Below are 27,070 nucleotides of genomic sequence, written 5' to 3'. Positions count from 1 at the left end.
ACCAATAGAAGGCATCTTCTCAGACTAACTGCTTTCATTCAGCAAGTTCTTCCTGAAAACCAGCTATGTTCATTTACCGCACTAGGCACTGGAAATAGACCAGTGAATGAGACACAGTGCCTGTGCTCAAGAGGAGCCAGGTTTCAACAAACGAGCAAACCATTGCATCATCTGCCTCTCTGAGTGGCAGGGCCCTGTGTGCTTTTAAACAACAAAGCAAGATTTCCCACTGCCTGGCTTCATCACAAGCTTATCTGTGATTTCCCACTGCCTGGCTTCATCACAAGCTTATCTGTGATGTCCAGCCTAGAACACAGGAAGGGGGCAGGAAAGGAAAAGAATGCCCAGGCACCAACTGAAGAAGATCTTCCTGTAGAGTAGAGTCACCCATGTACATAGACACATGTCCCGGCACCGGGGAAGAGCAGGACCAATCCTGCAGCTGTATCTGCCCAGAACAGAATTTCTCTGCACTACTGACACTTTGGGGCAGGAGAATGCTTTGTCTGGGGGGCTGTCCTGGGCATCTGCAGGATGTTCAGTAGCATCCGTCTACCCACTAGATGCCAGTAGCATTCACTCTCCCAACCCTCTCCAAAGCACCACAACCAAAAATACCTGTAGAAAAATGCCCAGTGGGGGCCAAACCACTCTGGGCTGAGAACCACTGTTTTAGAATCGGAGCCCCTCTGCCCAAGAGAACCCCCTCCCCCAGCCAGTGAGCACTCAGAGCTGCCCACTTCTAGAAGGAAAGGCCTAAGGGATCTCGCTTCCCAAAACCAGCACAGTCTAAGCCAGGGTTGACCCCGGGAATGGTGAACTTCTAGCCTCCCCAGGCTACCACTTCAATATGGTGGGACTTGGCTGGGCCTACATGGTGTTTAAAATCCTGCCAGTCTAAGAGGTAGTACAAGCAACAGATATGACCAGAGTGGGAGTACCTTTTCCTTCTTCTTCAGGTTTCCTCTGTGGTGATTAGAAAGTTCTGATATAATCACAATAAAGAACAGAAAAGAGAAAAAGGAAAAAAAGTGCTTTCCTGGAGTGATCCAGGAGATGGAGTACCCCAGGGGTCATGGTGTGTCAGCCAAAGAGAGGACAGTCATTGAGGTTGGAAAATCCTGATGCTGTCATTTCCCAGACAGAAGGCCTCAGGCAAGGGACTTCATCTCTTTGAGTATCAGTTTCTACATCTGTGAAATGGGCAGATAAGAACACCTATGACTTTGTGAAGTTGGGAAGGCTGAACAAGATGATGTTCATGGAAGCATTTCAGACCGTGCTTGCCGCAGAGGAGTTGCTCAGTGCAGGCTAGCTCTAACTACCCACACCCCACCACCCGTCACCTCTACTTTATAGAAGAAAACACTGAGGTACGTGGAGAGGGGTGACCTGCCCAATGTCACATAGCTGAACTCCACTGCAGATCTGCGTTGGACCATTTGTGAAGCCAAGAGCAGGAAATAACTTTCCTTCTCTGGCCTGAGTTGCTTCATCTGTGAAATGGGTAGATAGAAGGGAGGGACAGATTGGATGATATCAGAAGGCTTATCTGGCCTTGTGAATGAAATCAATGTTCTATTGGGATACCTGGCTGGCTCAGTTGGAGGGCATGGGACTCTTGATCTCAGGCTCATGAGTGCAAGCCCCACGCTGCATGAGGAGATTACTATAAATAAATAAATATTAAAAAGATTAAAGAATGTTCCATTAATGATACCAACTAACAGCTACCTAGTATTTACAGGCACCTTATATACTTTGTATCATAACCTAGGGAATAGCAAGTTAAAGATGAGGGAAATGAGTCCTCATATATCTGATAAGGAAGTAATAATCCAGAAAATATAAAGAACTCCTACAAATCAACAACAACAACAACAACAAAAGGCAAATAACCCAACTAAACACATGAGCAAAGACTCTGAATGGAGATCTTTCTCCAAAGATCTATGAATGGTCAATAAGGACATGAAAAAATGCCCAACATCATTAGCCATTGGGGAGACATGCAGATCAAAACCACAATGAAATATCACTAACACTCACTAGCAAGGCTAAAATAAAAAAGACAAATAGGTGCTGTTGAGGATGTAGAGAAATTAGGATCTTCATACATATTGATGAGATTGTAAAATAGTACAGTCTCTTTGAAAAATAGGAAATCCCTCAAAAAATTAAACACAGTTACATATGACACAAATTCCACTCCTAAGTGTATAAATATAGATTCATAATATATATTTACATATATTATGTATATATATTATTCCCATAGAGTATTATTCCCATAATATTCCCAAGAAAAATTAAAACATAATTCACCGAAAAACTTGTTCACAGCAGCATTATTCATAATAGCCCAAATGTGGAAACAACCCAAATGTCCATCCACAAAATGCGGTGCATCCACACAATGGAATACTACTCAGCCACAAGGAATGAAATTCTGACATATGCCACAACATGAATAAAACCTTGAAAGCATTATGCTCAGTGAAAAAGTGAAAGTGAAAGAAGCCAGATACCACAAAAGACCACATATTATATGGCTCCATTTATGGGAAATGTCCCATGTCCTTCTCTATGGCAAATCCACAGAGACCGAAAGTGGATTAGCGTTGCCAGGGGCCGGAAGGTGAGCCGGCATGAGGGAGGAAATGGGGAGTAGCTGTAAAGGGGAGGAGCTTTTTTGCAGGGTGGCAAGAATACTTTAAAATTAGATCATGGTGATAGGTTGCACATCTCTGTAAACATACTGAAAACCCTGAAATGTGCACTTTAAATGGATGAACCTTATGGTATGTGAACTATGTCTTAATAAGGCTATTAAAAAAGAAAAAGTAACTGAGGTCTAGGGAGGGTGCCAGTGTGTACCTTTGGAGCAAAAGCACAGTGAGTTGGAGGGAGGTTGCACAGAAACTGTAAAGGAGATTGGTAGTTGACCAATACCATCCATTTCAGGCACCTAGGTGGGAAATAAGGGACCTAGGATTTGAAACCAGGTCTGTTCCCAAAGTCTATGACCTTGGCACCCTTTTTAGGAGGGATGTGCCCATAGACTAGGTTGGGGAATGGACCAAATATATAGGCCCCCAGGAGGGAGGAGAACAAGCTGGACCCAGAAGGAAAGGAGGACAGCACCCAGAGGCCACAGTCTGGGGAGGACATGAACCTGACCCCCATGGGAGAAAAGAGGATGAAGTATGTATGAGGCAAAGGGCTGTGTGCTGAAGGAAAAGGACAGAGGCAGGCGGACAGCGCCTCCTCCCTCCGAGGCCTGGGTCCTAATGCAACCCAGCCACCTCTTCCTGGCTGGGGGAAGCTCTGGTGTGGGCATGGAGGGGCGGAGGTAACAGAGATGACTGCAGGAAGCAGATGTGTCAGAAAGAAACCCCACAGAGGGAACTCTTTTGGATAAACCTCTTCAGAGGGAGGCTGAATTGCCGCAGGGACAGGCTGACTCCTGTCTCTATCTGTGCCAGCTGAGAAGCTGCTGTGTTTAAAGGGAAACCATAAACAGCTCACAAATCCCAGGTGACTGTGACCTGTTCTACTTAGTCACCCAGCATGAAGGGTCTGCTCTGTGAGCAACTTAGCAGGAAAAGTGAATTGATTCAATCAAACATAAATTCTGCACTTTTCATGCCCGTGATGCACCTGGATGGCAGTGTTGGACACTGGGGGTGGAGGGGAGTGGGTGGAGGGGTTAAAAGGAATTCAAACAAGGTCTCCGCCCTCAAGGAGCTCATCATGAAGTAGGGGAGACAGACACACAGCAGGAATCACAACCCAGGGTGCTAAGTGTCATGATGAGAGTTAATGATGGGAGCATAGAGCTCAGAGGGACTACTCCCTCATCCTGGAGGAACTAGGGATAATTCACAAGTGAGGTTATATTGGAATTGGGTTTTGAAGGATGAGTAGGAGTTCACCAGAAAAGACTGAGGGAAGTGCTGTTTCAAAGTTACTCAGCTGATGAGTAGCGGGACTGGGTTGTACTTGACTCCAGGTTGTACTCTGGATTATATAACACTATCTTGACACTCCCATCACGTTAATCTCCCACATTACAACCCTAATTTTAAAAAAGTACAAGAGATATTATCTCCTTTGGAGTTGGTCCAGTTTGAATCCTGGCTTCGCCCCTCATGAACAGGATGACCTTGTGCCTAGCTGAAAGTAAGCGCTCAATGTTCATTCATTTCTTTTCCCCTTTTCTTACTTGGCTATGGGCTTATCCTGCCCAGTCCCTGAGCCAACTTAAGACACTGGACACCTTCAGGTTCACCAGTAGGTGGCACCTGGAACTGTAGCCAGAGGCCTGCAATGCATATTCTAGCGTGGTGGGGTGAGAATCACAGCACCTGTGTACCTCTCTAACCCTCAGGCCCACCACCCCACCGTGCTAGCCTGGAAAAATGCTTTCAATAGACAGTGGTGGTGGTGTTTGGGGGGGTATCTCCTATGGAGCATCTGGAAGTGGAGGGAGTATTCTGAGTTATCACAGTAATTTGGAGGGCACAGCTGGCATTTTGTGGGCAGTGGCCGTGATGACCCATGCAACAAGCACCATCCTTTGTCCTGCCTACCTTTCAAAGGTTCCCTGGACTACATGTAGACAGAAGCACATGATATAATCATCTAAATCCAGAACCCCTACCTCCATGTATATACACATGCAAGAACCCCTACTTCCGTGCACATACACATGTAAGAACTCATACACATGCAAGAACTCATGTACATACACACACATTTTGATCTGCTCTGAATTGTCTAATATTGCTCTGATCATGTGAACTGAGGGAGGTGATACATTCTGAAATTGAAGGAGCTTGACCATGGGTTGAATCAGTTGTTGACATCTGATCTGCCAATTCAACACACCTACATCCACCTGTATTTGTAGCTCTGCATTTCCCTGATTCTAGATGTGGCTGCAGGCTTCTGTCTGCTTCAGAAAATCTTCAAGTGTGGGCATGCCCAAGTGTTTACATAGTGAAACCTGTATTATTATTACATTATAAATCATTTTCCTTTCATTTCTCCTTTACCATAAGATTAGTTTCTACTAATTACATTAGGAGTAGTACATTACATTCTATGAATTACATTCTGGTAATTACATTCTTGCAGTTACTACATTATTCTTAGTGTTTGTAGATAGGTTGTTTGATCTATGTTTGAACTGCATTTCAGGATGGTAAAGAGGGTATCACAAACTTTTGGTAATAAAAGAGAGCATTGGGGGGCACCTGGGTGGCTCAGTTGGTTGAGCAACTGCCTTCAGCTCAGGTCGTGATCCCAGGGTCCTGGGATTGAGCCCTGCATCGGGCTCCCTGCTGAGCGGGGAGCCAGTTTCTCCCTCTCCCTCTGCTTGCTGCTCTGCCTACTTGTGCTCTCGCTCTATCTGTCAAATAAATAAAAATCTTTTTTTTTTTTTTAAAGTGGGAGGAGCATTGGGTCTGAGGGATTCAGAATCACTGGTCTAGTCCATACAAGTCCATCCCAAAGAAATGGGAATCTTTCCCGACAGATAGTAGAGCCGAAGGATAGGAGCCAGGCTTTGGGAGCCAGAAAAACTTAATTTGAAACCCAGCTCTACTGCTCACAATTATACGACCTGAGGGGATTTGTATAATCCTGCTGATCCTTAGCTTCCTTGTCTGCAAAATGGGGATAAAATAGCCACCTCAAAGGGTTGTAGTGAGGGTTCAATAAGGTTGACTGTGGAAGGGCACAAATTAAGGGCTCAGTAACAACAGTAACAGTAACAACTGATTTACCATTATGTCCTTGTTGCTGTTTCTCCTTGGAGTCCTCCCCAACGTAGAACACTGAGCTGTGACCGGGCCTTAGTGTTTCAACCACACCAGCCACTTCCAGCCTGGCTCAGCATCCTGATCTCCAGAACCTGAGAGAGATCCATATAAACCATGAAACCAAGACACCCCTGTTGGGACCATGTGAATCAGGCCTGATTCACTACTGAGTGCTGCCCTGGGTGGTGTGGGTGGAATGTGTTCTATGGTCCAAAGCTCCTCCAGTCTCTGCACTGGTTTTGAGCTCAGCTTCCCCACTTTTCCCACCACTGCTGGGGCCCTGGCATGCCCTGCACTGAGTCCGCAGGCTCTGGGGACCTGCCAGGAGCCGCCTCCTAGGTGCCGGCTCTGGCTCCTGAGCCTCCAGGATCAGCCAGGCCCCTCTGCACCAGGCCCACGTCAGCCTCAGAGTGCTGGAGACAGCTGTGGTCCTCCCATGGTTAGGCATCCATGGAGCCCTCAACTGGTTCTACATAAGCCACCAAGTGATAGTTCATGACATACAGACTCTGGAGTGGGCCCTGGGAGCTGGCTTTTCTTATCACTCTGGTGGCTTTTGTTCTTTCACTGAACGTTGCTCTCAATTCCTCACAGTAATCCCAGTTTTCATCTCCGGCTCTCAGGAACCCCAGGCAGCCCTTGAACCATGCATTTGGCCATCAGCGGGAACTGGTTCCTTCCCCCAAGGCAATGGGAACCCGCAGAGTTGTCAGAACGGAGAGGTCCCCTCCCGGCCTCAGAAGAGACGGAGAACCATCTCTTTAGACCTCCTCTCTTTGGCTGAGTCATTAGGAATTCAGAGAAGGTGGAATGCCTGGGTGGCTAAGGCGTTAAGCATCTTCCTTCACCTCAGGTCATGATCCCAGGGTCCTGGGATCAAGCCCCACATGAGGCTACCTGCTCCGCTTCTTCCTCTTCCACTCACCCTGCTTGTGTTCCCTCTCTCGCTTTGTTTCTCTCTGTCAAACAAATAAATAAAAATCTTAAAAGCACCTGCTTAAAAAAAAATTAATTCAGAGAAGGTGAGGAAGGAAATCTGGTCTTGATCAAGTGTCATCTGAGAGGACCAAGATAAGAAGTTCATGGTCTAGCTGGGAGGAGCTGGTCATGTAACAGATAACTATAGTTAAATGTGGTACATGTTGAGTATGACATTCACTCTAAAGGTCATCCCACAGGGAAATGGCCAACTAATTCCACCTAGGCAAGGTGGGAAGCCTTCTGAGAGACGTTAACATTGCAATGGGGGATTGAGGGATGAGGAGGAGTTCTCTAAGTCTTGGGCTAGACTCGCAAGTCTCACCTCATTCTGCTAGCCCTACAACTCTGGCATGGTTAGCCCATGCCTTTCTTTCTGAGTCACAACCATGGGGGAAAAGGCAGTGGAGAAGGGACTGAGAATGAAACATAACTCTACACCCAGAATGATCCATATTTAGACAGGATTCTGGTTCAGAGATATTGGCTTCCCCAGACTGTCCCCAAAGCACAAAAATCCCAGAGTCCCACAGAGCACAATTTCCTCAGAAAGTCCTCTATGTTATATAAAAAATGTGACTCCAAAATCAAGTAAATTTCAGAAACCTTAAGTTAAGCAAAGTCAAGCAGATTCTACTGCAGGATTTCTCAGAGCCTTTAAAGGTAAAATAATAAGACAATAATAATTTATATATTTAAAATAAATTTTTATAAATAATTTAATACCATTATAAATATAATAATTTAACAGCTATCTTTTGTTTAATGTTTCCTAATGTGCAAGACAGGTGCTATGCATTATCTCATGAATGTTCATGGTAACTTTACATCATCAGTACTGCTATTATTCCCATTTTGCAGACAAGACTGAATCAACCCAAGAAGTGAAGTTCACTGCCAAGATCACAGTAAACAGTGAAGCTGAGAGTCAAAGCCAGGCTCTGTCTGACTGAAGTCCTCATGCTTTAATGGGCACTGTGAATCCCTAAGAAGGGGATATGATATGCAGCATTCCTAGACTTAAGCAGCCATGGATCCTTCTTCTAGTCAGGGTTCCGCAGAGTAACTTTGGGAAACACTGTTCTCTCTTCCTACCAAGATGCAGTAAAGGTAACAGAAGGGCTTCTGAGGCTCTGTTTCTCTCTCTTCTTCTCCCTTCTCAGCTGGGCGCAGGGATCCACAGTCCTCAGCAGGCCCTTCTATGTTCACCCCAGGGGTCACTGTGAGAATCCAGAGGAGTTCCCCCAGGAAGCCAAGAGTCCAGCCAGCAGTTCCTAAACTGTCCGGCTCTAAATAGATGACCTCATTGGGTACAGATCACACACAGAGGGTTCCAAATTTTATTCTCAGCTAGTTCTAACTTAGCAGCCACTTCTGTCTCCAGCAGGCTAAATAGGTTATGAACTCAGAATTCTTGTGTCATTACCCACTTAGCAGGACAAAGTATGGGCCTCTGAAAGCTGGTGCAGTGTCACCAAATGGGGCCACTGGCTAGACTCAGGCCTGATCTTTTCTCATTTGGACCCTGACATCAGCATCTGCACTGATGTCTCCAGACCCTTCTTGCCAATTCCTCGCTGCTGGCAGAGTGGCCTTTCAATCAGCTATATTCTGCCACTCCCTTCCTTGGAACTCCCTGATATCTCCCTAGTGCTCTGGTAAAAGTCCAAATCACTTGGCCTGATTTTCAAGGTCCTGGGAGATGTGGCAGACTTTTTAGTCTTTGTCCCTTTCTCAAAAGAACAAATGGATGAACAAAGGAGCTATAAAAGTGACATGCACAAGGTCTAGGTACCCTGTCCCCGAAGACAGACCAACTCACAGAAGGAGCCAAGTAAGTAACACCTGCCACATCTCCTGTTCATATATCTTTTATTTTGGACACTCTTTTTAATAAGGAACAAAGAAAAACTTTCTACTTAACAAATAAGTAAGAAAGTTGTATTGATATATCCCACTTGATCCTGCTTGAGAACAAGCAAGAGACCCCAGGGAGGTGGTCAAAGAGATTCAGACATGTCCCCTTGGAGGGTAGTCCCCAAACTGGGGCAATGCACTCTTAGTCCTCATCTAAGACCAATGCCGCATGCCTATTTCAGGGTCCTGCACTGGATGAAGAGTAGCAAGAGCTGGAGGCCGAGCAGGTGAAGTCCAGATGCTTCCAGGCCCAGCATCACCTCATTTTGTAAGGCGTGTACATGTCATCGTGTTCAAATGCAGATTCTGATTCTGCAAGTCTGGGGTAGGGCCTGCAGCTCCACCTTTCTAACAAGCTCCCAAGTTATGTTGTTGGTCCTGGTCCTAGGACCACTCTACGAAGGGCAAGTTTCTAGAGAATAAATGGGCCATGCAAACCCCTCCACCCACCTACTGGGCCACCTGGCAACCCTGAATCTTTCACTCATTGTGATGAGAAGATTCTAGGTTAAATCAAGGGAAGCAATCCCTAACCATCCTGTTTCTCTCTCTAGGTGTGTCCATCTCCAACCACCTCCCTGCCCGTAAGCTTTATTTTATGCTCTGGCAAAACCTAATTCTTTACAGTTTCTTGCACACACCATGCTATTTAGCTGGAATGCTGTTTTGTTCTGCTGAGACCATAACTTCTGCCTGTAAGCTCATTTTACCTCATTTTGCTGAATTTCATCCTACTCATCTTTGAAAACTAGGCAGGCACACCCTTAGGCTGAGCTAAGTACTCCCACCTAACCCTGCCGACATCTGTGCAGCTGTGAGCCTTGCGTCCATCTAGACCATGACACATATCTTATTACATGGAGACTGAGTGGATATAGGTCTGCCTTCCCCACCATGCTGCAAGTTCAAAAGCATGGGTCATGCCTTGTCCCCTTTGTCTCTCCAGCGCCTAGTACAAAGCCTGGCACATAGGAGGCGTGTGATAAACGTCTGGTACTCTGATCCAAAGCTGGTAACATCTCCTCCAAGAAAAGAGTTCAGCAAATTCTTTCCATCTTGAAGAGAAAAGACTTAATATTATAAACAAAGTGATTTTGGGTTTTTTTTTCCTGCTTCCTTGCCTGCTCCTGAGTTTAAAGAAAGGTGTGAAGTGAAAATAATAGTAATGCAGTTTGCAGTTGCTTTATCTGGGTTAAATCATTGAGTCCTGTGAGGCAGATCCACCTATCAAAGCCCCTTGGACAGATAAGAAAACTGGGACTTCCAGGGGCCGCTGACCTGTCATGGAGTGTGCAAATGGGAATTCCAAGCTTTGTGTGACTCCAAGCTCTGGGATCCTTCTTCTGAATTCCTCCAAAACTGCAGGGCTTGAAATATGCATTCTAAATACGGGAGAGGAGGCCTAAGAGTGTCCACGTGCAGGGAAGGGGGCCCTTTCCTTGGGACAAGGTGTCAAAGGGATCTAATTATTGAAGGGTACCTGGATAGGGGGATTAGGTCTCCAAATGGAGCTGTTCTTGCTGCAAGACAGTGAGCAACTCATGTTTGATATCAATTCACAGACACAGCCGGAAGGGTTGTCAGCTTTGACTTGATAGAGATGCAGTAGGGAGGCTGTTTCAAAGGGCAAGACAATGAATGTACTGCCTCTTGAAGGGGGTGGAAAGAACACAGGTGGATAAGGGATTCCAGAATGAGTCACATCCGGGCTTCGGCCTGTCCAAGCCTTTGGGGGCCTGGGAGGTGGCTGCAAGTTGGCCCCACGGGTGGTGCCCTGTGTCCCACACTCCCTACAGGAACAAAGCCTCCAGATGAGCCCAGTTAGCCTTTGTCTCCCCCATCACGGCCTGGCTTCCTACCCCCACTCTGTTTCTCTGAGCCATCTCTGCTATAATGAGCTGGCTGAGGTGGGCCAGAGGGTGAGCAAGGGAATGATGTTCCCTCCCCATGGACCTCTTCTAGGCTTCTCCTACTCCCCCACCTCTTGGTTTCCATGACAGCATCTGGCAATGAGGCATCTACTTCAAAACGCTAGCAAGGATGCTGGGCAGGAGCCACAGAAACACAGGCCTGGGGGTGATAGGCTGTTGAGTACCTACTCTGTGTGGGTCCCGTCCAAGACTTGACACCCAGCCCCTCTCTACAGCTTACCTCAACGAAGCAAGGAACCTGGTATTGTCCTATTTCATAGTTAAGGAAACTGACGCACAGAGAGGGTAAGCAACATGCTCAGGATTACATGGAGCAGAGCCAGGATTCAAACTTAGACTTCTGTGGGCCCCAGGTCCAGGCCTTTAATCACTATATCACTCTGCCCCTTGGCCACAGGTCAAGGCCTGAAGTCTGACACTTGCCATAGGCCCCTGGATGAATCCCTTCACCTCTCTGAGACTCTAGAATGGGATTGGTGAGTTCCATTGCTCCAAGGGACTGTGAGAACAGAAATAAGTTAGAGCAAGCCCCAGGCTCTTGTTTGGATTTCAGTAAAGGGGTCTGTGTTCCATTTCCAACTGGAAAGGCCCCAACCCCAGGGTTCTGGGCAGAGCAGAGCCAGGGCTGCCCAAAATCCACCAGTAGCAGTCCAACCCAGAGGTGTCCCTTGTATGCTGCACCACTTCCCGTGTTCCTAACAATAATGGCCCTCGTTTACTGGGTACCCCCTGACCTGCTAGGGTCCTGCATGCTCACAATGACCTCAGGAGGGAGGCACAGTTATTATTCTCTTGTTGCAGATCAGGAAACTCCTTGGTGGCACCCAAAGTAAGCCTCTCAGGCAGGAGGCACCCTTTGCGTCCGCCCAGATAACCGGGTAACCAGACTGATTATGCTCAGTTCTTCAAAATAGGCCTGGGAGCTTATCACGCCTCATCGTGTCCACACTATACCCTGGACTAGGCCACCACTGCCCTCTGCTTGAAAGATGGCAGTAGCCTCCTTGGAGTCATCTGCCACCACTCTTCCCTCCCTACAGTGTATCGCCCACACAGCAGCCAGGGTGATGCTCTCTATTGCACATTCGATCATGTCATTGGAGGCTCCCAATGTCCTCTGAACAAAAGCCAGGTCCTCACAATGGCTATCGAGGCCTCGCCTGCCTGACCCCATGACTCTGACTCGATCCCCTACACTTGCCCTTGCACACTCTGCTCTAGTTACGCAAGTTTCCTTCCTCTTTCTAGAACATTCCAGACCAACTCCAGCTCAGGGTCTTGCTGTTTCCTTTGTCCAGAAGGCTTTTCCCTCATGCTTCAGTTCCTCACTTGATTCATATGCTACTCTGCCTACCCACATGAATGGACACCCCTAATTTTCCCACCCTGTTTATCATTTACCACTCTTTATCACTGCATTTTATATTCACTTGTTGATGTATTTCCCACCTGTTCCCCTAAGAAGGTAGCACCTTTCATCTTGTGCATCCCTGTATCTTAGCCCCCAGAAGAGCCATTCATGGGTTATCTGTGGGGTGGCCTGGGGCAAAGTTTCTGCACAACCAGAAACAGGCTAACCCCAAGTATAAATCTGACTCTTGAAATGCAGAATGTGAAACATACAGAACAGCCGCAGTTGGTAGAAATCAGGGACAAACATCCAAAGCCATGAGGTCACAGAAACACGACACACAGAGGTCATAAACGAGCCAGCAGGATCCTGGAAGCAGCACAGAGGCTCGCCTGGGTAGACATCTTTGCCTGCTTTGTTCTGCTGAGTGTCCCAAGCGCCTAGAGGAGGGCCTGGTAGACAGTAGATGCTCAATAAATGTTTGTTGAATGAATGAAAGGAGCCGTGGAGCAAAAAGAAGAACCAGCTGGCATCAGCAGGAACAGTCAAAGCTGAGGAGCAGATTGCTGAGGCCCTTCATTGTCCCTGTCCTAGAGAGGGGAACAGAAAACACTAGATCTGAATGACCCTCCAGTTCCCCATGGGGCCTGACACTGTCATCTGACAGCAGTGACACTCTTTTTTGTCTTTCTCACATTCCATTATATACAGATCATACACCCCAGGGTGCATCTCAAGTCCAGTTGCTATAGCCCCAAATAACTAACAGGGAAGGCTTCCTGGAAGAGTCACCACGGAAGGGGGAACCCAGAACAAGCATTCCCCTCACTCCTTTTCTTTCTTTCTTTCTTTCTTGTGCTTAGACAGTGGCACTGAGATATAATCTACAAACCATAAGATTCCCTCACTTTGCTATGTATATTTTATCACAATAAAAAAAAATCCCTAGAATAAAACTCACTTGTTTGAAGTGTACAATTCAGTGGGAACTTAGGGCTTGAGTGGACAGGGGAAGTGGGAGGTATGATGGCAACGAAGTCATGGTGACGAGGAGCCACGAGGAGTGTCCGGGGAAGGGTGAGTTGTCCAGCATGGATGGGGACTAGTGCACAAAGAGCCCGTGGATAGAACTCTGGCCTGGAGTCTAGATTTGATGTGGGAAGTCTCAGAAAGAGAGCGGTCTGTTCAAAGTCAGTGGTGGTGCCCACAAAGGCCACAAGACCTGGGTTCTAGAGCCAGTTCTGTCATTATAGGAGGTGAGACCCTGAGCCAGTCTCCCTCCCTCTTCCAGGCCCACATTCCTCCTCTGAAGGAGAGACCTTTGTAGCTCTAATGTCCCCTAAACAATGTGGTAAAGAAGAGGGGCTGGGAGCCAGATCTGGCTGCGAATCCTAGTTCTTCCACTTTCTGACTGTGTGATTCTGGGCTCCTCATCATTAAAACAGGGACAACAACAGTCCTGACCTCATGAGGCTATTTAGAGGCCAGATGAGCTGACAATATAAAGTGCTCGGCACGACATCAGACACATAGTAGATGCTCAGTGTGTGCCATTATTACCAGTGCCTTGTGTTGGGTGATGCCAGTGATGTGTGACGGCAATAATGTAAGGTAATAAGCCTAGAAGTTGAGATCTGCCCCCTACTGCACTATTTACAAGGTAACATTAAGTGCACAGATACACACAGAGCTCTGTGTCTGGGATAAAAGGGAGTAAGATGCATTCACCAGGAAAACACTTGGTTTCCCCTAGCAACCAAGGACGCAGAGAGCCCTGGGTGTTCAGAACTGGCATTGTTGAGCTCGCCAATAGAGAACTCAGCACTGACGGGGCAACTTGGGTGTCCAAACCTTGTGCATCTGAATCCCTGTCCCTCACTCAAGCTCCCTGCTTCAACCTGCAGAGCCAAATGCCCCACTTGAGTTTTCTTCCCTACTTGCCTGCCTGCTTTTCCAGCTTGTAACAGAAAGGAAAGAGTGAAATCTCTTGGTATCAGTGAGCTCTCCACACAGGGAACCCAGGGTTTAGTGTTGTGACTGACTCTTGCCACCCACCCTAGAACTCACATCTAGAAAGAGCCACATTTTATATCTATAGAGGCATGAATGAAGGAATATATCCTGGGATACCAAGGGAAGAGTCAGGATTGTCTGACTTTGAACGATTTCTAAAATGTTCTGGGCAATTAACGTTAGGGGCATCGTGGCACTAAGGAAAAAGGTCAGAGGATCTCTGTTTAAATGCCAGGTTGGCTAAACTAGCTGTGAAACCCTGGGCGAGTCACTCAGCCTCTCTGAGCTTCCTTTAACATTGCACTTTCCCAGCTGGGAACCTCACATCCTGTTTCACTGTGACTTGTCCAGTGTCTGTCTTCTCTGCCACCCTGTAAAGGCAATGGGTGTGTCTGTCTGTCCACTGCAGCATCCCAAGCACACAGCAGGGGCACGATCCCCACAACAGACTCCAACTCCTGCTTTCCTTTTCTTCACCTGCCGCTGAACCCAGGCAGCCCTGCTTGTTTAGGTTTGGCAAGGGCTCCATGCAGCTCTAAGACTATAAGCGAGGACTTCTTTTGCAGGAATTCCGGTCAAAAGACCAATGTTTGCCTCTGACCCAGGACTGAACTGCAGTCTGTTTCTGTTGCTGGTTTGATACAGGAACTCCATAAAGGAAGCAGAGTCACACGGATGGTTTCAATTAAGCAGAAAAGCCATAAATCTTCTACTCCCACAAAAACTGGAGTGATTTATACTAGGATCCAGATATCAGAACGCACAACACAATCTATGTCTATAGCCATATATGGCAGAGGAAAGCAGGTATGGAGGAGGAAAGAGCTGATCTTTGTGGGCAAGAAGAGCTTTAGAAAAAAGAGAGAGAGAACATACATTTCCATCTCTTGCGAAGTTTGCAGTCTGGAGGTGGAAAGAGACAGGTAAAGCAGGTGTTTGTTTTTTTTGTTTTTTTTTTTTTTGTTTGTTTGTTTTTTTAAAGATTTTATTTATTCATTTGACACAGAGAGATCACAAGTAGGCAGAGAGGCAGGCAGAGAGAGAGAGAGGAGGAAGCAGGCTCCCCGCGGAGCAGAGAACCCGATACGGAACTCGATCCCAGGACCCTGAGATCATGACCTGAGCCGAAGGCAGCGGCTTAACCCACTGAGCCACCCAGGCGCCCAAGCAGGTGTTTGTTTTACGTGATGCTGAGGATACAGCCAGTCTGGGGGATCAGCGTATGAGTGACAGAAGGGCATGATCCCCACCCCCCACACACAAACACAAAATAGATCACTTCCTTCTCTGTACCCACCCTCATTACGTCTACTTTCCTTTTGTTGACATGACATTTCTTGGGTTCCCTACCTACCTTCCAACTTTCAGTACTTCCTGTCCCTCCGTGGTCACACTCTATGATGTGGCCTGACCAGCCTACTTACTCTTCCCGAAGACTGTTCCTTCCCTCCCACCTGCGTGCCTCTTTGCTCACGCTCTTCCCTCTGCCCAAAATGTTCTTCCTCCACACCCCTATCCATCGAAAACTTCTATTTCAAAGCCCTGTTCACATTGACTCATTCACCCATGCATTCATTCGACAAATATTTTCTGAGGGTTTACTATGCCCCCCACACTGTGATGGGTACCAGGGATCTAATGGGAGAGACAGCCACAGACTGTGTCCTCAGGCTGCTTACAGCCATGAGCAGATAGGTGGTTACAACAAGGAGTAACACGTGTGGTAGAGGTAAGACCAGGGGGTACTGTGAGTTCAGAGAAGCCTACTGTGAGTCCAGCCTAGCCTCTAAGGGGGCGGGCAGTGTTTAAGAAAGGCTTCCTGGAAGAGGAGACTTCTGAATCTGAGTTCTGAAGAATGAGATGAGAGGAGAAAGAGGTTTATATTCACATTTAATATATGTGAATATATACAGTTATGGCCATGATAATGACCGCTTATTGAGTGCTGCTAGGAGCCAAGCACTGGGCTAAGCCCTCCTTTAGCCCTCTCAGCCCTTTGGAGTGAGCACTGCTCTCGTTCCCATTGACCTGATGAGAAGTCTGAAGCACAGAGACACTAAGAATTTGCTCCTGGTTACACAGCTACCAAGGGGCGGAGCTGGGGTTCAAACTCAGCATGGCCCCAGAACCCACACTTCTGACTGGTGCACTGTGCCATCCTACACTGTCAGAGCTATCCTGCCACACTCTCTTTTCACTTAATGACATGTTTACCATGGACATCTTTCCAAGTTGTGATACTCGGATTTCATTCTATTTAATGGCTACAGAGGATGCCACTGGATTTTGAGCAGGGAATTGACATGATCAGATTTGTGCCTAGCAAAGAGCCCTGGGTGGTGGGGTGGGGGAGAAGGGCGGGCAGCAGAGTGTTGTAGGGGTTTCTAGCGGGGAGGGAAGGCCTAACCCAGGCTGGAATAGGGGGGCTGTGGAGCGGGCTCGGCTTCGGGGAACAGGACAGGGCAGTGGGTGCAGCAATTGTCAATACTAAGGGAGGGAGGAAATGCAGGAGGCGGAGGGTGGGACCCCCTTCTTTACAAGACCTCTCACAGACCCAAGCATCTTTTCCCTTGGCCCCCACCTCACCCCTGTGTGTTCTCATTCATTCTCTCCCAGCATGCTCCAGCTAGCACTCCCAATTAAGAATGAGTGATCATCAGTTTCAGTTCCGCTGAGACGTGCAGATGTGGTGCCTGTGGAATTCTTAATTCTTCGAATAATCTCTCCAGAAGGACCCTGTCTATTCTACCCAAAATGCAAGAAACAAGCAGAAAAACCCATGAGTTAGTTACCTGATGGCACTGCTTTAACACTGTTCTAAAGTAATGCCCCAGCCAGACTCACCACACTCAACCACCTGTCTGTCCCAATGCATCTGTTCCAAAATAGTGTCAGTGCGTCCCATTCTCCCCACTGCCACTACCTCCTGGTCCAAATGACCACATTCTCTCATCTGGAGACTGCAATAGCCACCTTACAGGTCTCCCCAGTTCCACGCTAGCATAAGTTAGTCAACATCTCAGACTTCAGTGTTCTTATTGATAAAATGGGCACACTCATTCTTATCTCACAGGACTGTGGAGGGAACTGGCGACATCATGAATGGAAAGCCCTGGCCTGGTGTGCTTTCCTCAACAGACGGCAGTTCTTTTCCCTGGTCAGCTGGATCTGGTCAGCTGGATCAGAAGGCTCAGAAGTCCTTTTTTCAGAGTCCGCTGGTATACATAATGAGCAGGTGTCAGAGGCCCCCAGCTGTCCCTACCTCTGTGGAGGCTTCTTGTCCTATTTCCTTCCACATGTTTCCTTCCAGGTAATGGGAACTGGCCTCCCCCACCTCCTCATTTGCTCATCTCCTGGGTCTGTGCTGCATACCACATGTTTATGAGTGAGTTGCAGAGATGAAATAGGCAAGTATTATTCACTCTCTTCTCCGCTTCCCCTAGAAGCCAGCCTACCTGCAGGAAGCATGTATCTAACTGGGCTCTCTACCAGGAAGGAGGCGGGGCTACGCCCCTGTGAGGCCCAGCACTGCCTGCACCCAGACAGGTAGGGACACTGTTCTGGCCTTCAGCCAGGGTTACTGCAATCAGTGCTAATGGTGACACATTGTTCTCTAGCTGTCCAGCTGAGCAGAACTCTCAGTTGGGCCAGAACGCAAGTCAGGCAAAGGAGTGCTATGTATTGCCCCCCCCCCCCCACTTCCAGCCCCAAAAGGAGAGAAGAGAAGGAGAAACCCTGCCCTCTGTCCCCAGCTTGTTTATCGAGCTCCTCGGGGTCTCAGTCAAGTCTGGTGTTGGGTGCTGGGAGAACCAATCAATCAATAATGGACAAATATTGACTGCATCCTTGATATAACAATGATAAAGAACCCATCTTTGTTCAGTGTTTCTTACTACTCTTAAAATGCCTAAAAGCATTTTGGGGTGTGTGAATACTACAAAGTACCAGGTACATCCCCCATCTCGGCAGTGTCTGCCACCCTCCGTGGGATCCAGGCATGCCTTTGTCTTTAAGGCTCCAGCTGTGACCTTACTTTCTTCATCTAGTAAGTTTTTAATGCACACCTACTAGGTGCTCAGGGCTTACTAATGGAGTCATTGTGGGCATAGCAGTAAACCAGGCAGAAGACATCTCTACCCCTGGGGCTGGAAGTCTGATGGGCACTATGAAGAAAATCAGTGGAGAGGAACCGGATTGGAGTGGGGACAGGAAGCCAAAACAGGGTAGTCAGGGAACGCCTCTCCAAAGAGGGAATATTTGAGTCCTCGGTGATGAGAAGATCAGTCACTGCAGGCTTAGGAGAAGAGGTGATCCCTAATGCTATGAGAAAAGTAATAATAATAATTATTATTATTCCTTTTTATAAATATGGAAACTGAGGCCAGGGAGATTACAGTGCTTCCTCTGAGGCCAAGGAGGTAACTACTGATGGCATCAGGATGTGAAATCCCAAATACTGCCACTAAACCCACTATCTCTGGGTTGTGGCAACTTTTAAAAGAATCTTATCTTGGAGTGCTTCAGCTAAGTGGCATACAGCACACCTTCAAGAAGCTTCCAGTGTAATCTGAGAAAATATCTTCATGCCAAAAACACTAATCACACAGGGAGGATCAGAAATTGATGCATAGGATTAACACCATTCCAACTTTTAAAACCCAGTGGGGCTCGTTCTGGAACATGACAAAATGACTCCTGATCTCGTAGGGGAGAAAAAAATCCATCTTATGTTTACTTACTAATTGGTTTATTTTATAAACATTTATGAGTTGCCAGACTCTGTGATAAATCCTTTTCAAATATTAATTCTTTTGAAATTCATGACTTACTTATTACTCACAGTGATGCTGTAAATTACTACAGTCACTAACCCCACTTTATACTTGAGGGGATCAAAGGAAGCATAGGTGGGATGATTTGCCCTGGACATACTCTGGTAAGTGGTGGGTCCAGACACCAAACCTGCATCGTCTGGCCCTGGGATCTCTGCTCTGACCATAAGCTGAATTTACAAGTGTCACTTACCCTACTAAATTTATCTACACAACATTTTCTCTCTTTCTGTCTCACAGGAACCTGTTTTCAAGAGATTGTGATGATCTGATTTAAATCCAGAATTCACAGTTCCCTGCCTCCCCCCAATTTGTTCTGGGGAGTCCACAGGAGGCACTTCGAAAAGCTAGACCGCCCTTCCCCAGGGAGGCTGAAACTAGATCCACCAGAGGCCCATGTTGGGCCCATCAGGGTGGACCCACCATTCAGGCAGTTAGGTGCCGAGGACAGAGGAAAGAAAGTGAGGCTTCTGTCTCGGCCCAGGATCAACAGTCATGTTGGCAGACGTTTCAGACCACATGTGTGGGCTGGTGATGGGCTATGTCTCACATAGGTCAGGGCGAGGGACAGCAGGATGAATTTATTTAATGATGATATCCTCCAGAAACAGAGAAAAGGCAGCTAGTAAATAAACAAAGTTCTCAGGAGGAATAAGTTGAGCAAAAACTGCCTAGAAAAGTTTAAAAGGGAGGGAAAAAAAAAAAGAAAAAAGAAAAGAAAATGAAGACAAAGGAAGATGTCTTTGCCAACTCTTAACACATCTAGTACATAGCTAATCATAGGAGCATTGCGGCGCAGTCCCCACCAGTCTCCTATGCCCAGCTGGCATCTGCCCTCTGCTTCCCACCATAATCCTGTCAGCTGGTCGGCTGCTGGAATCATCAGAAAGGTCAACACCAGAACACACAGCCTGGGAAGAGACCTGCTAGTAATGACAAGGTTTCCAGCTGATACACCCTGAGGCCCAAGATCAGAGACCATGACTGGTGTCCCCTGGAGTTGTGCATTGCTGTGGTTCTGCCTCTGACCATACGGAGTGTATTAGTGTCTGATACAGGTGGCATACAGGTGAGAAAGGGAAGAAAGTGGCCATAAGCAGGATGGGGGCAGCTGGTTAAAGATGTGAAAAGCAAATTAAGATGCACCTTTAATTTACACCCAAACTCAAAATAGCTTAGAGAAGGATAATTTAGTGTAAAATTGGAAACCACTGAGATAATGATGACCCCAAACCTTGTTTTCCTAATGTGAATAATGGGGATAACAGTCACTACCTTAAAACATTGTTCTGGGGATTAAGAGAGATGATCCAAATTAGCATAGCACCTTGGTGCTTTGGGTAAAAGAAGGTGGAGGGAAGACTGGGCTAAGAGGTTTGCCCGGATCTAGCTACCCCAGTGGGACAGTGGGTTGGGGGAATCAGCAGGAGGCGTGTGGTCCCAGGTCCCAATCTGGGGACTCCAGCAAACTGACATCACAGAGAGGGAAAGCCTGTCCTACCAGCTGGAAGACAAATGGTCTGTGGAGGCAGGTCCCTCCATCTGTGGACACCAGAGACTAATAATGTATGGTGAGCACACTGTCTGCAGCCATGGGAATTTTAGAAGCAGGAGGACACTCAACCAAAGCTCATAGGCATCAGACTCTCACCCTGGGCTGAGCTCCCTTCACCCAGGATCCCTGGTTGCAAAAGCCCTCCCCAGTATCCAAGGCTGGGCTCCCCCTGCAGCACTCAGGTCAGCTGGAGTTCACAATCCCTGAACCCCTACCTGAGGCAGCCTGAACCTCTTGCTGTTAGGAAGTTCCACTTTGGACAGAGCTGAAACCAGCTGCCCTCCCCACCGTTTTCTTCAGCTTCTATCCTCTGGATCCTCACTGGTGAGTTCACCAAATAGTCTACAAAAACAACACCCAGCTTACACAATCTCTTCTAGAGAACTGAAGAACCGGGAACACTGCCCACCTCGTTTGACAGGGCCAGCATAACCCTGATACCAAAGCCTGACAAGTAAGCACCAGAAAGAAAAATCACCAGTAGATCTCACTCATGAAAACATAACGTGCAAATCCTCAACAAAAAAAGTGAGCAGAAATCATCCAGTAATAATGATACTACAGGATGACCCAAGTTGGGTTGATTTCAGAAATGTGAAAGTCATTGTGCTTCACTGTGTTAACAGATGGAAAGAGGAAAATCATGTGACTATCTGAGCAGATGCAGAAAAAAACATCTGTCCATTTATAACCAAAAAGAAAAGGAAGGAAAAGGAGGGGGAGAAGGGGGAGGAAGGGGAGAAAAGGAAGAAAAAGAGTAAGTGGCAAATTTGAATTAGAAAGGGACTCCTTTAATCTGATAAAAATTATCTACCAAAACCTTAGACTAAACATACCTAATTGTCAACTGTGGACAGCTCCTCCATAATAACTACAAAAGGCAAGATGTCCACTATCCCCTTTTCAATTCATTATCCCCTTTTCAATTCATTCTTGTACTGAAGGTGAAGTCTTAGGGCTATAAGGCAAGGAAAAAAGAAAAGAAAAAAGAAAAAAAAACTGAAAGGATTGGAAAGGAAGAAAAACAATTATTTGCACCAGCTATAATTCTATACACATTGTTTCCAAAAGAATCTACAAATACACTTTTATAATTAGTAAGACAGCTTAGCAGGATTTCCAGATAAAAAATCAACATACAAAATGCAAACATATTTTTCCAAAATGTAAACAATGGAACATGAAAATATATATGTATGTATATAATTTATAATGTATGTAAGATATCAAATAAGTAGGAATATATCTAACAAAAGATGTGCAAGACCACCAAGGCAAAATTGGGAAGAAGTTAAAGATACCTTAAATAATGCAGAGAGATACCATGTTCATGAAAGATTAAATAATGCACTATCTGGCCCCCAGTGGGGCAACAGAAAGCTCTCAGTATTAGGTAGCAGATCAGAGCAAACTCGCTTATATTTTACTTCCTGCCGCTTCTAACTGTGACTCTGGGCATCCCACCAACTCCTCTGAACCTGTTTGTCGCTGTAAAACAGAAAGAGCTATTCTCCCTAGTTGTCAGGGGTCAACAGATATGAAAGCACTTTGTAGAGTGCTGTGTAAATACAGAGATTCTCATGACCTCTTGTTGGTCTGAGGGTGGGGAAAAGGTTCTCACTCTGCAGACTCTGCTCATCAATTTGTCACCAAGCGCATTGCTGAGTGCTTATTCTGTGTGTAGAATTTCCTCACTCGGTACTCACAGCAACCTACAAGGTGGGTGCTATATTAACTCCATTTTACAGATGAGAAAGTTGAGACTCAATCTAGCAACTTGTCATTTGTATACCCATTTCTTCATTCATGAACCCCTTATGTACCAGGAGATAAGAATACCATGGAGAATAAGATAGAGATGGACCCTGCTTGACCAAAAGTGATAGTCTAGCTGGGAAGATGGCCAAAATTCATACCACAACTAATGAGCTGGCAGAACCAAGATTCAAACTCAGGCCTATAGAACGCCAGAGTCCACGTTTTTAACCACTCCCTGGAGGTGTCTTCCTCAACCTCCTCTACTCCATTCCCTCTGTTGTGATGTACTGATTTCTAACATCCACTCTGCTGGCAGAGGCAAATTTCAATGGGCCTTGCCATGAAAGCTACTGCACAAATTGAGAGCTGTCAGCTTCGATCCCAGCCCATGTGATCCTCGTGCATTATCACTGGAGATTTACAGCAGGGAAGATGAATGCATAAACGAGGAGAGGCATCCTGGCCCCCCTCCCATGACATCAGTGACATTGTTCCCAATGAGTGTGCGCCTGAGTCCTCTGCCACCATTAATGGCAGAAGTGAGTCACTTATAAATAAGATACAGGAGCTTTATTATAATTCCATCCTGAGATTCAGAAATGCTCAGCATCACTGTGAAAGGGAGGGCAGCAGGTGACTGGGGCTTGAATGATCCTCTGCCAGGTACATCCTTCAGATACAACATCTTGGATCAGGAGCAGTTACAGCTAATGCTCTGCCTGAATGCTAATGAGAATTACTTACAATTGCATGTAATTCTTTGCTTTTTTCCTTTTCTCTGCTTTTCCATCTTGACATGATTCCAAGAACCAGACACTGGGAAATGTGATTAGGGCCATTCTGCAGATGAAAAGACTAATGCCCAAGTGCAAAGTGTTGGGGTTCTAACCCTGAGGGCTTTTTTTGTTTTGTTTTGTTTTTAATCTCACCATTCTATCTTTAAGGGACAACATTTTCAGAACTCTGGTTGTGTCCATTCACTTGGAAGGTGCGCAAAATATCCCAAGTCAGTAGGACAATCTGAAAGGCAGCTCGATGGTGTGTTCTGTTGAGGCCTTTGCCTTGGTGAGGACAGGACACCTTATGAAATGAATTTCAAACCTACCATGCACAGCCACTGAGAGGCCCAGGCTCAGACTTGAGAATGATCATGAAGAGAGCCTGGCTAAAAGATAGGCAGAACCCTTCACTTCCCAATAGAGAAGTCAGAAAACTGACCCAAACCCCATGGCCCATAGAACCAAGCTGAAGTATGAAGTTCAAGCTACTATGTGAAGGAATGAGGTTCATCATAACAGTGATAATTGTGGTCATGTTCAGCATCTGCATCAGATTGCACTTTGCAGGGTGCCAGAAGTTTTGATAAGTCTGCCCCAGGACATTGAGTTTTGGGCTATTTAAAGCCAGGAACCGCGCTAAGACTTCCCAGACACACACTTATGTCTCCCACTTGACAAATGAGAAAGCAAGAGGCTTGAATTGTGAGGCAGCTTGCAGACAGCAGAGTCAGGGTACAGAGCTGGGCCTGTTTGACCTTAATACTAACAATCATGACAACTAACTTTTAAATAGCACGTTAATGTATTACACATCCCATTTAAGTGCTTTGTGAATATGAACACAATTCTTTCAGCAACTCAGTGAGGAAGGTGCTTTGAATCTTCCTATTCTAGAATGAGGAAACTGAGGAAAAGAGAGTCGTAGCAACTGACCCAAGGCCACAGAGCTCAGAAACAGCATTGGGATTTGAGCCAGTTCCAGGGTTCACAATTTTGCTCTCCTCCCCATCCCTCCTCTTTGTTAAGGAAAGGTCATTCCATTTCCACTAGGTACAACTCACTTGTGAAAAGGAAAGTGTAAACATGGAATTCTGAGAGAGTCCAGGGGCAGGAGGTTTGGATATAAGTTCTTCCTCCCTTGGACACTCAGCTGAGGGCCAGGAGGGAGCACTTCCAACCAGGGACTGCCCAGTCTCCTCAGATCTACAGGTTCCTTTGCAGGTAGCTTCAGTCTCCACCCGGCTCTGAAATCATGGACAGGGAATACTGGGCCATCTCTCACCTCAGAAAGGATCTGCCTCACACTTGAAAATGGTACCAGGCTGTCCCTCCCCTGTCCACAGATCCTCTCTCCTCCAGGTGAAAGGCCTCTTGATAGAGCCAGGCAGCCTTGGACAGCCTTGGGCTCTGATGAAGCTCCAGCCATCCCTGAATCATACTAGCATATTTATATAGGGCTGTCAGGGATTCCTGTGAATGATAACCCACTCAGCAGCAGGCCTCCCGCAAGACACCCAACAGAGAAAAAGGAGAGTGGTGCACACACATCAGGGACCCTACTCTTTACCTTTGCTGCTGCCAGCCACAAGTAGGAGGGCCCTAAGGTCCCATCTGCAGCCTGAGTTTCACTGATAATCTGGAAGGAATCAAGTAAGATTTGGGTTCAATCCCAATTCTGCCAGAGACCAGCAGGACAAACTCAGGTAAGTTACTTAACTCCTCCGAGCCTCAACAAATGATCTGTTCAATGAGGCTTGTAATAACAGTGCCTATCTTGTAAAGTTGCTGTGAGAACTAAATGGAATAATGCATAATGACACTATGATCGGTCCTCTCTCTCTCCCTCTCCCAGTCTACGCTCTTTCCTGGCTGCCAAGAATGGGGCTATATCAGAACCCCAAACCACCTTTCTTCCATGTTCTGGAGATAGACTCCATCTGTGCTCCACTCACAGGGGCCTACCCCCCACCCAGGAATGAGTTACCCTAGTGCATTCCAGTCAGGCTCACATAGTAAGACAAGCACTGGTCCTCTCTTATTAAGTGCCAGTCTGAGGTGGGAGCCCCCTGCCGGAGAACAGCGATCCTGCCAGGAGCATCTCTGAACTATCAGCAGCCAGGCTGAGCGGACACCTCAAAGACATTGAAGGACTGGCGGTGGGGGAGTGGGTAGGAGGGCGGTAATCATCCAGAGAGAGAAAGTGGCTTCCATAAAAGAGTGCTGCGTTCCAGATCCTGCTCTTCGCTTCCTTGTCTCCTTCCAGAAAAATCTAGAGCAACTTCCAGAATTTGGTCCCCTCTCACTCTTGCCCTGAAAGAGCAGCCCCCATGCGCTATGGCAACCAAAATCCACACCTGGCAATAATGACAAACCATTTCTCCAAAGGATCGTCCAAGAGGTACATTGAGGATGTGTACATCCCTCCTGGGCTTGCAGCCTAGTCCCAGAAGGCCGCTGGCTGTGGTCTTGACTTTCCCATACTGGACGCTTGGTGACGTTGAACCCAGGGCTTGCCCGTGTGAAGTCAAATGATTTGAGTCAGGCCAACTGGGGCTCAAAACCCTGGCTCTCTCTTTGACTCGGCTGACCCCCCCTGCGCACAACTTTGCTTAAGTCTCAATTTCCTCTTCTGTAAAATGGGTGTAATTATCCCCGGTTCCTGGCGTTTACAGGGAGAATCCCAAGAGGTAATGGATACCCAGCGCCTGGCACACATAACGCACTTAACAGATGGGGTGGGACTGCGGTCAACATCCAACTCAGAGTCAGGGGCAGCTCTGGGAAAGCTGGAAACTCGCCCTCTCAGCCCCGGAGCCTGAAGGCAGATGCCCGGGGCGCGCACCCTGGCAAACCCCGTGGAAGCCACAGGTGTCTGCGCGTTGGGGCGCGGCGCCAGAACTGTGTATCAGGGAGGGTGCCCTGCAGCGAGCCGTGTTGCGGGACCCGCCCCAAGCCGCTGGGGTCCCCGGACACCCCAAGCGCGCCCACCCCGCGCCAGCCGGCTCCCGCGGTATCCGATGCTCCATAAGGATGCCCAGATCCCAACGGCCGCGCACAGCCTCGCCCCGCCGCTGCGGCCCCGCTGCGGTCCCTGCCCGCGCCCTGCCCGCGCCCTGCCCGCGCTCGGTTCTGACTCACCGGCGCCGGCTCCGGGGAAAGTTTGGCGGCGCCGCGGGTGCGGCGGCCAGGCTGCTCGGGGCTCCGCGGCGGCAGCGGCAGCGACGGCGGCGGCGGGGGCGCAGAGTGAGCGGACTGCGGAGGCGGGGCTCCGGAGGAGGAGCCGCGCCGAGGGGGGCGAGCGAGGGAGGGAGGCGGAGACCCAGGCCCGCGGGCCTGCAGCGCCGTCACCTCGGGCTCTGAGCTCCCACATCCGCCCCCACACCGGGAGGGGGCGCGAACGGGCGCTATGGGGCGCCTTGGGCTCTGACACCTTCTCGCACCTCCCGCCGCGCACCCCAGCCTCGGGCTCGGCGCCGCGGTACGTCTCCTCGGGGTTGGAGAGCGATGTGACAGAGGGTCAGAATTTAAAAAAAAAAAAAAAAAAAGATTGGTCAGAACCCTGGCGAGAACTCCCCACCGCCCACTCTCACACGAGGGTGGGCAGACCAAAATAGGTAAGTCCAGATAAAGAAGGAGATGGAAAGTCAGAAAGGAGATGATGTTTGGCAAAGTCAACCACAAACCGAAGGATAGACAAAGACATACAGTGATAACCCACCTCCACTATCCTTGCTGGAGAGGCCAAAATAGAAACACAGACAGAGCCAGCCAGACCAAGAAACAATAAGATTGACAAATAGGCACCCTACCCTAGAGGTTTCATGGGGAACTAGAGAGACCTCCAAAGTCTAGAACACTACACCCTCCTCTATTTCTCCGCAGCCCCTCCAGATGAGCTCAAGTTTCAAAATTACAATATGTTTCAGTTAGCATCCTGTGCTAGACTGAATCTAGAGCTGGGGCCAGGAGAGGTTTGGGGGGTGGGGGTTATTCCTGGCAACTTGAGAATTCTTCTTACTGGCTGCCTTCATTTACAAAACCAGGGAAGAGAGGCAAAGTTTTCTTTCCTCAGTACCAGGAAAACTCCATCTGAACCTCTAAACAGTTATGACCTCAGATCTTACCTCAGTG

At 47.6% G+C, this 27,070-nt stretch overlaps 1 protein-coding gene across 2 annotated transcripts in view; it reads right to left on the bottom strand.

Annotated features, from left to right (window-relative positions):
• Positions 1-26,458, bottom strand: part of HRH1 (histamine receptor H1) — a 74,795-nt gene extending 48,337 nt beyond the window's left edge. Inside the window, exons 1-2 of one of the 2 annotated variants that reach the window (XM_032327340.1) lie at positions 26,078-26,152; positions 5,790-5,917 (exon numbers count right to left, since the gene is read on the bottom strand). Coding sequence is in view for 1 of the 2 variants with exons in the window: in XM_032327330.1 (XP_032183221.1) it covers positions 26,078-26,309 (232 nt within the window). In the remaining variant the exon portion in view is untranslated. Of the gene's footprint in view, positions 1-5,789; positions 5,918-26,077 lie in introns of both variants that reach the window. The other variant, XM_032327330.1, reaches the window with a different exon arrangement.
• Between the last annotated feature and the right edge of the window lie 612 nt (positions 26,459-27,070).

This window comes from Mustela erminea, chromosome 1 (assembly GCF_009829155.1).
Source record: "Mustela erminea isolate mMusErm1 chromosome 1, mMusErm1.Pri, whole genome shotgun sequence".
NCBI classification, from domain to species: domain Eukaryota; kingdom Metazoa; phylum Chordata; class Mammalia; order Carnivora; family Mustelidae; genus Mustela; species Mustela erminea.
Note: the sequence above shows the minus strand (reverse complement) of the source record. Positions and strands in the feature narration are given on the sequence as shown.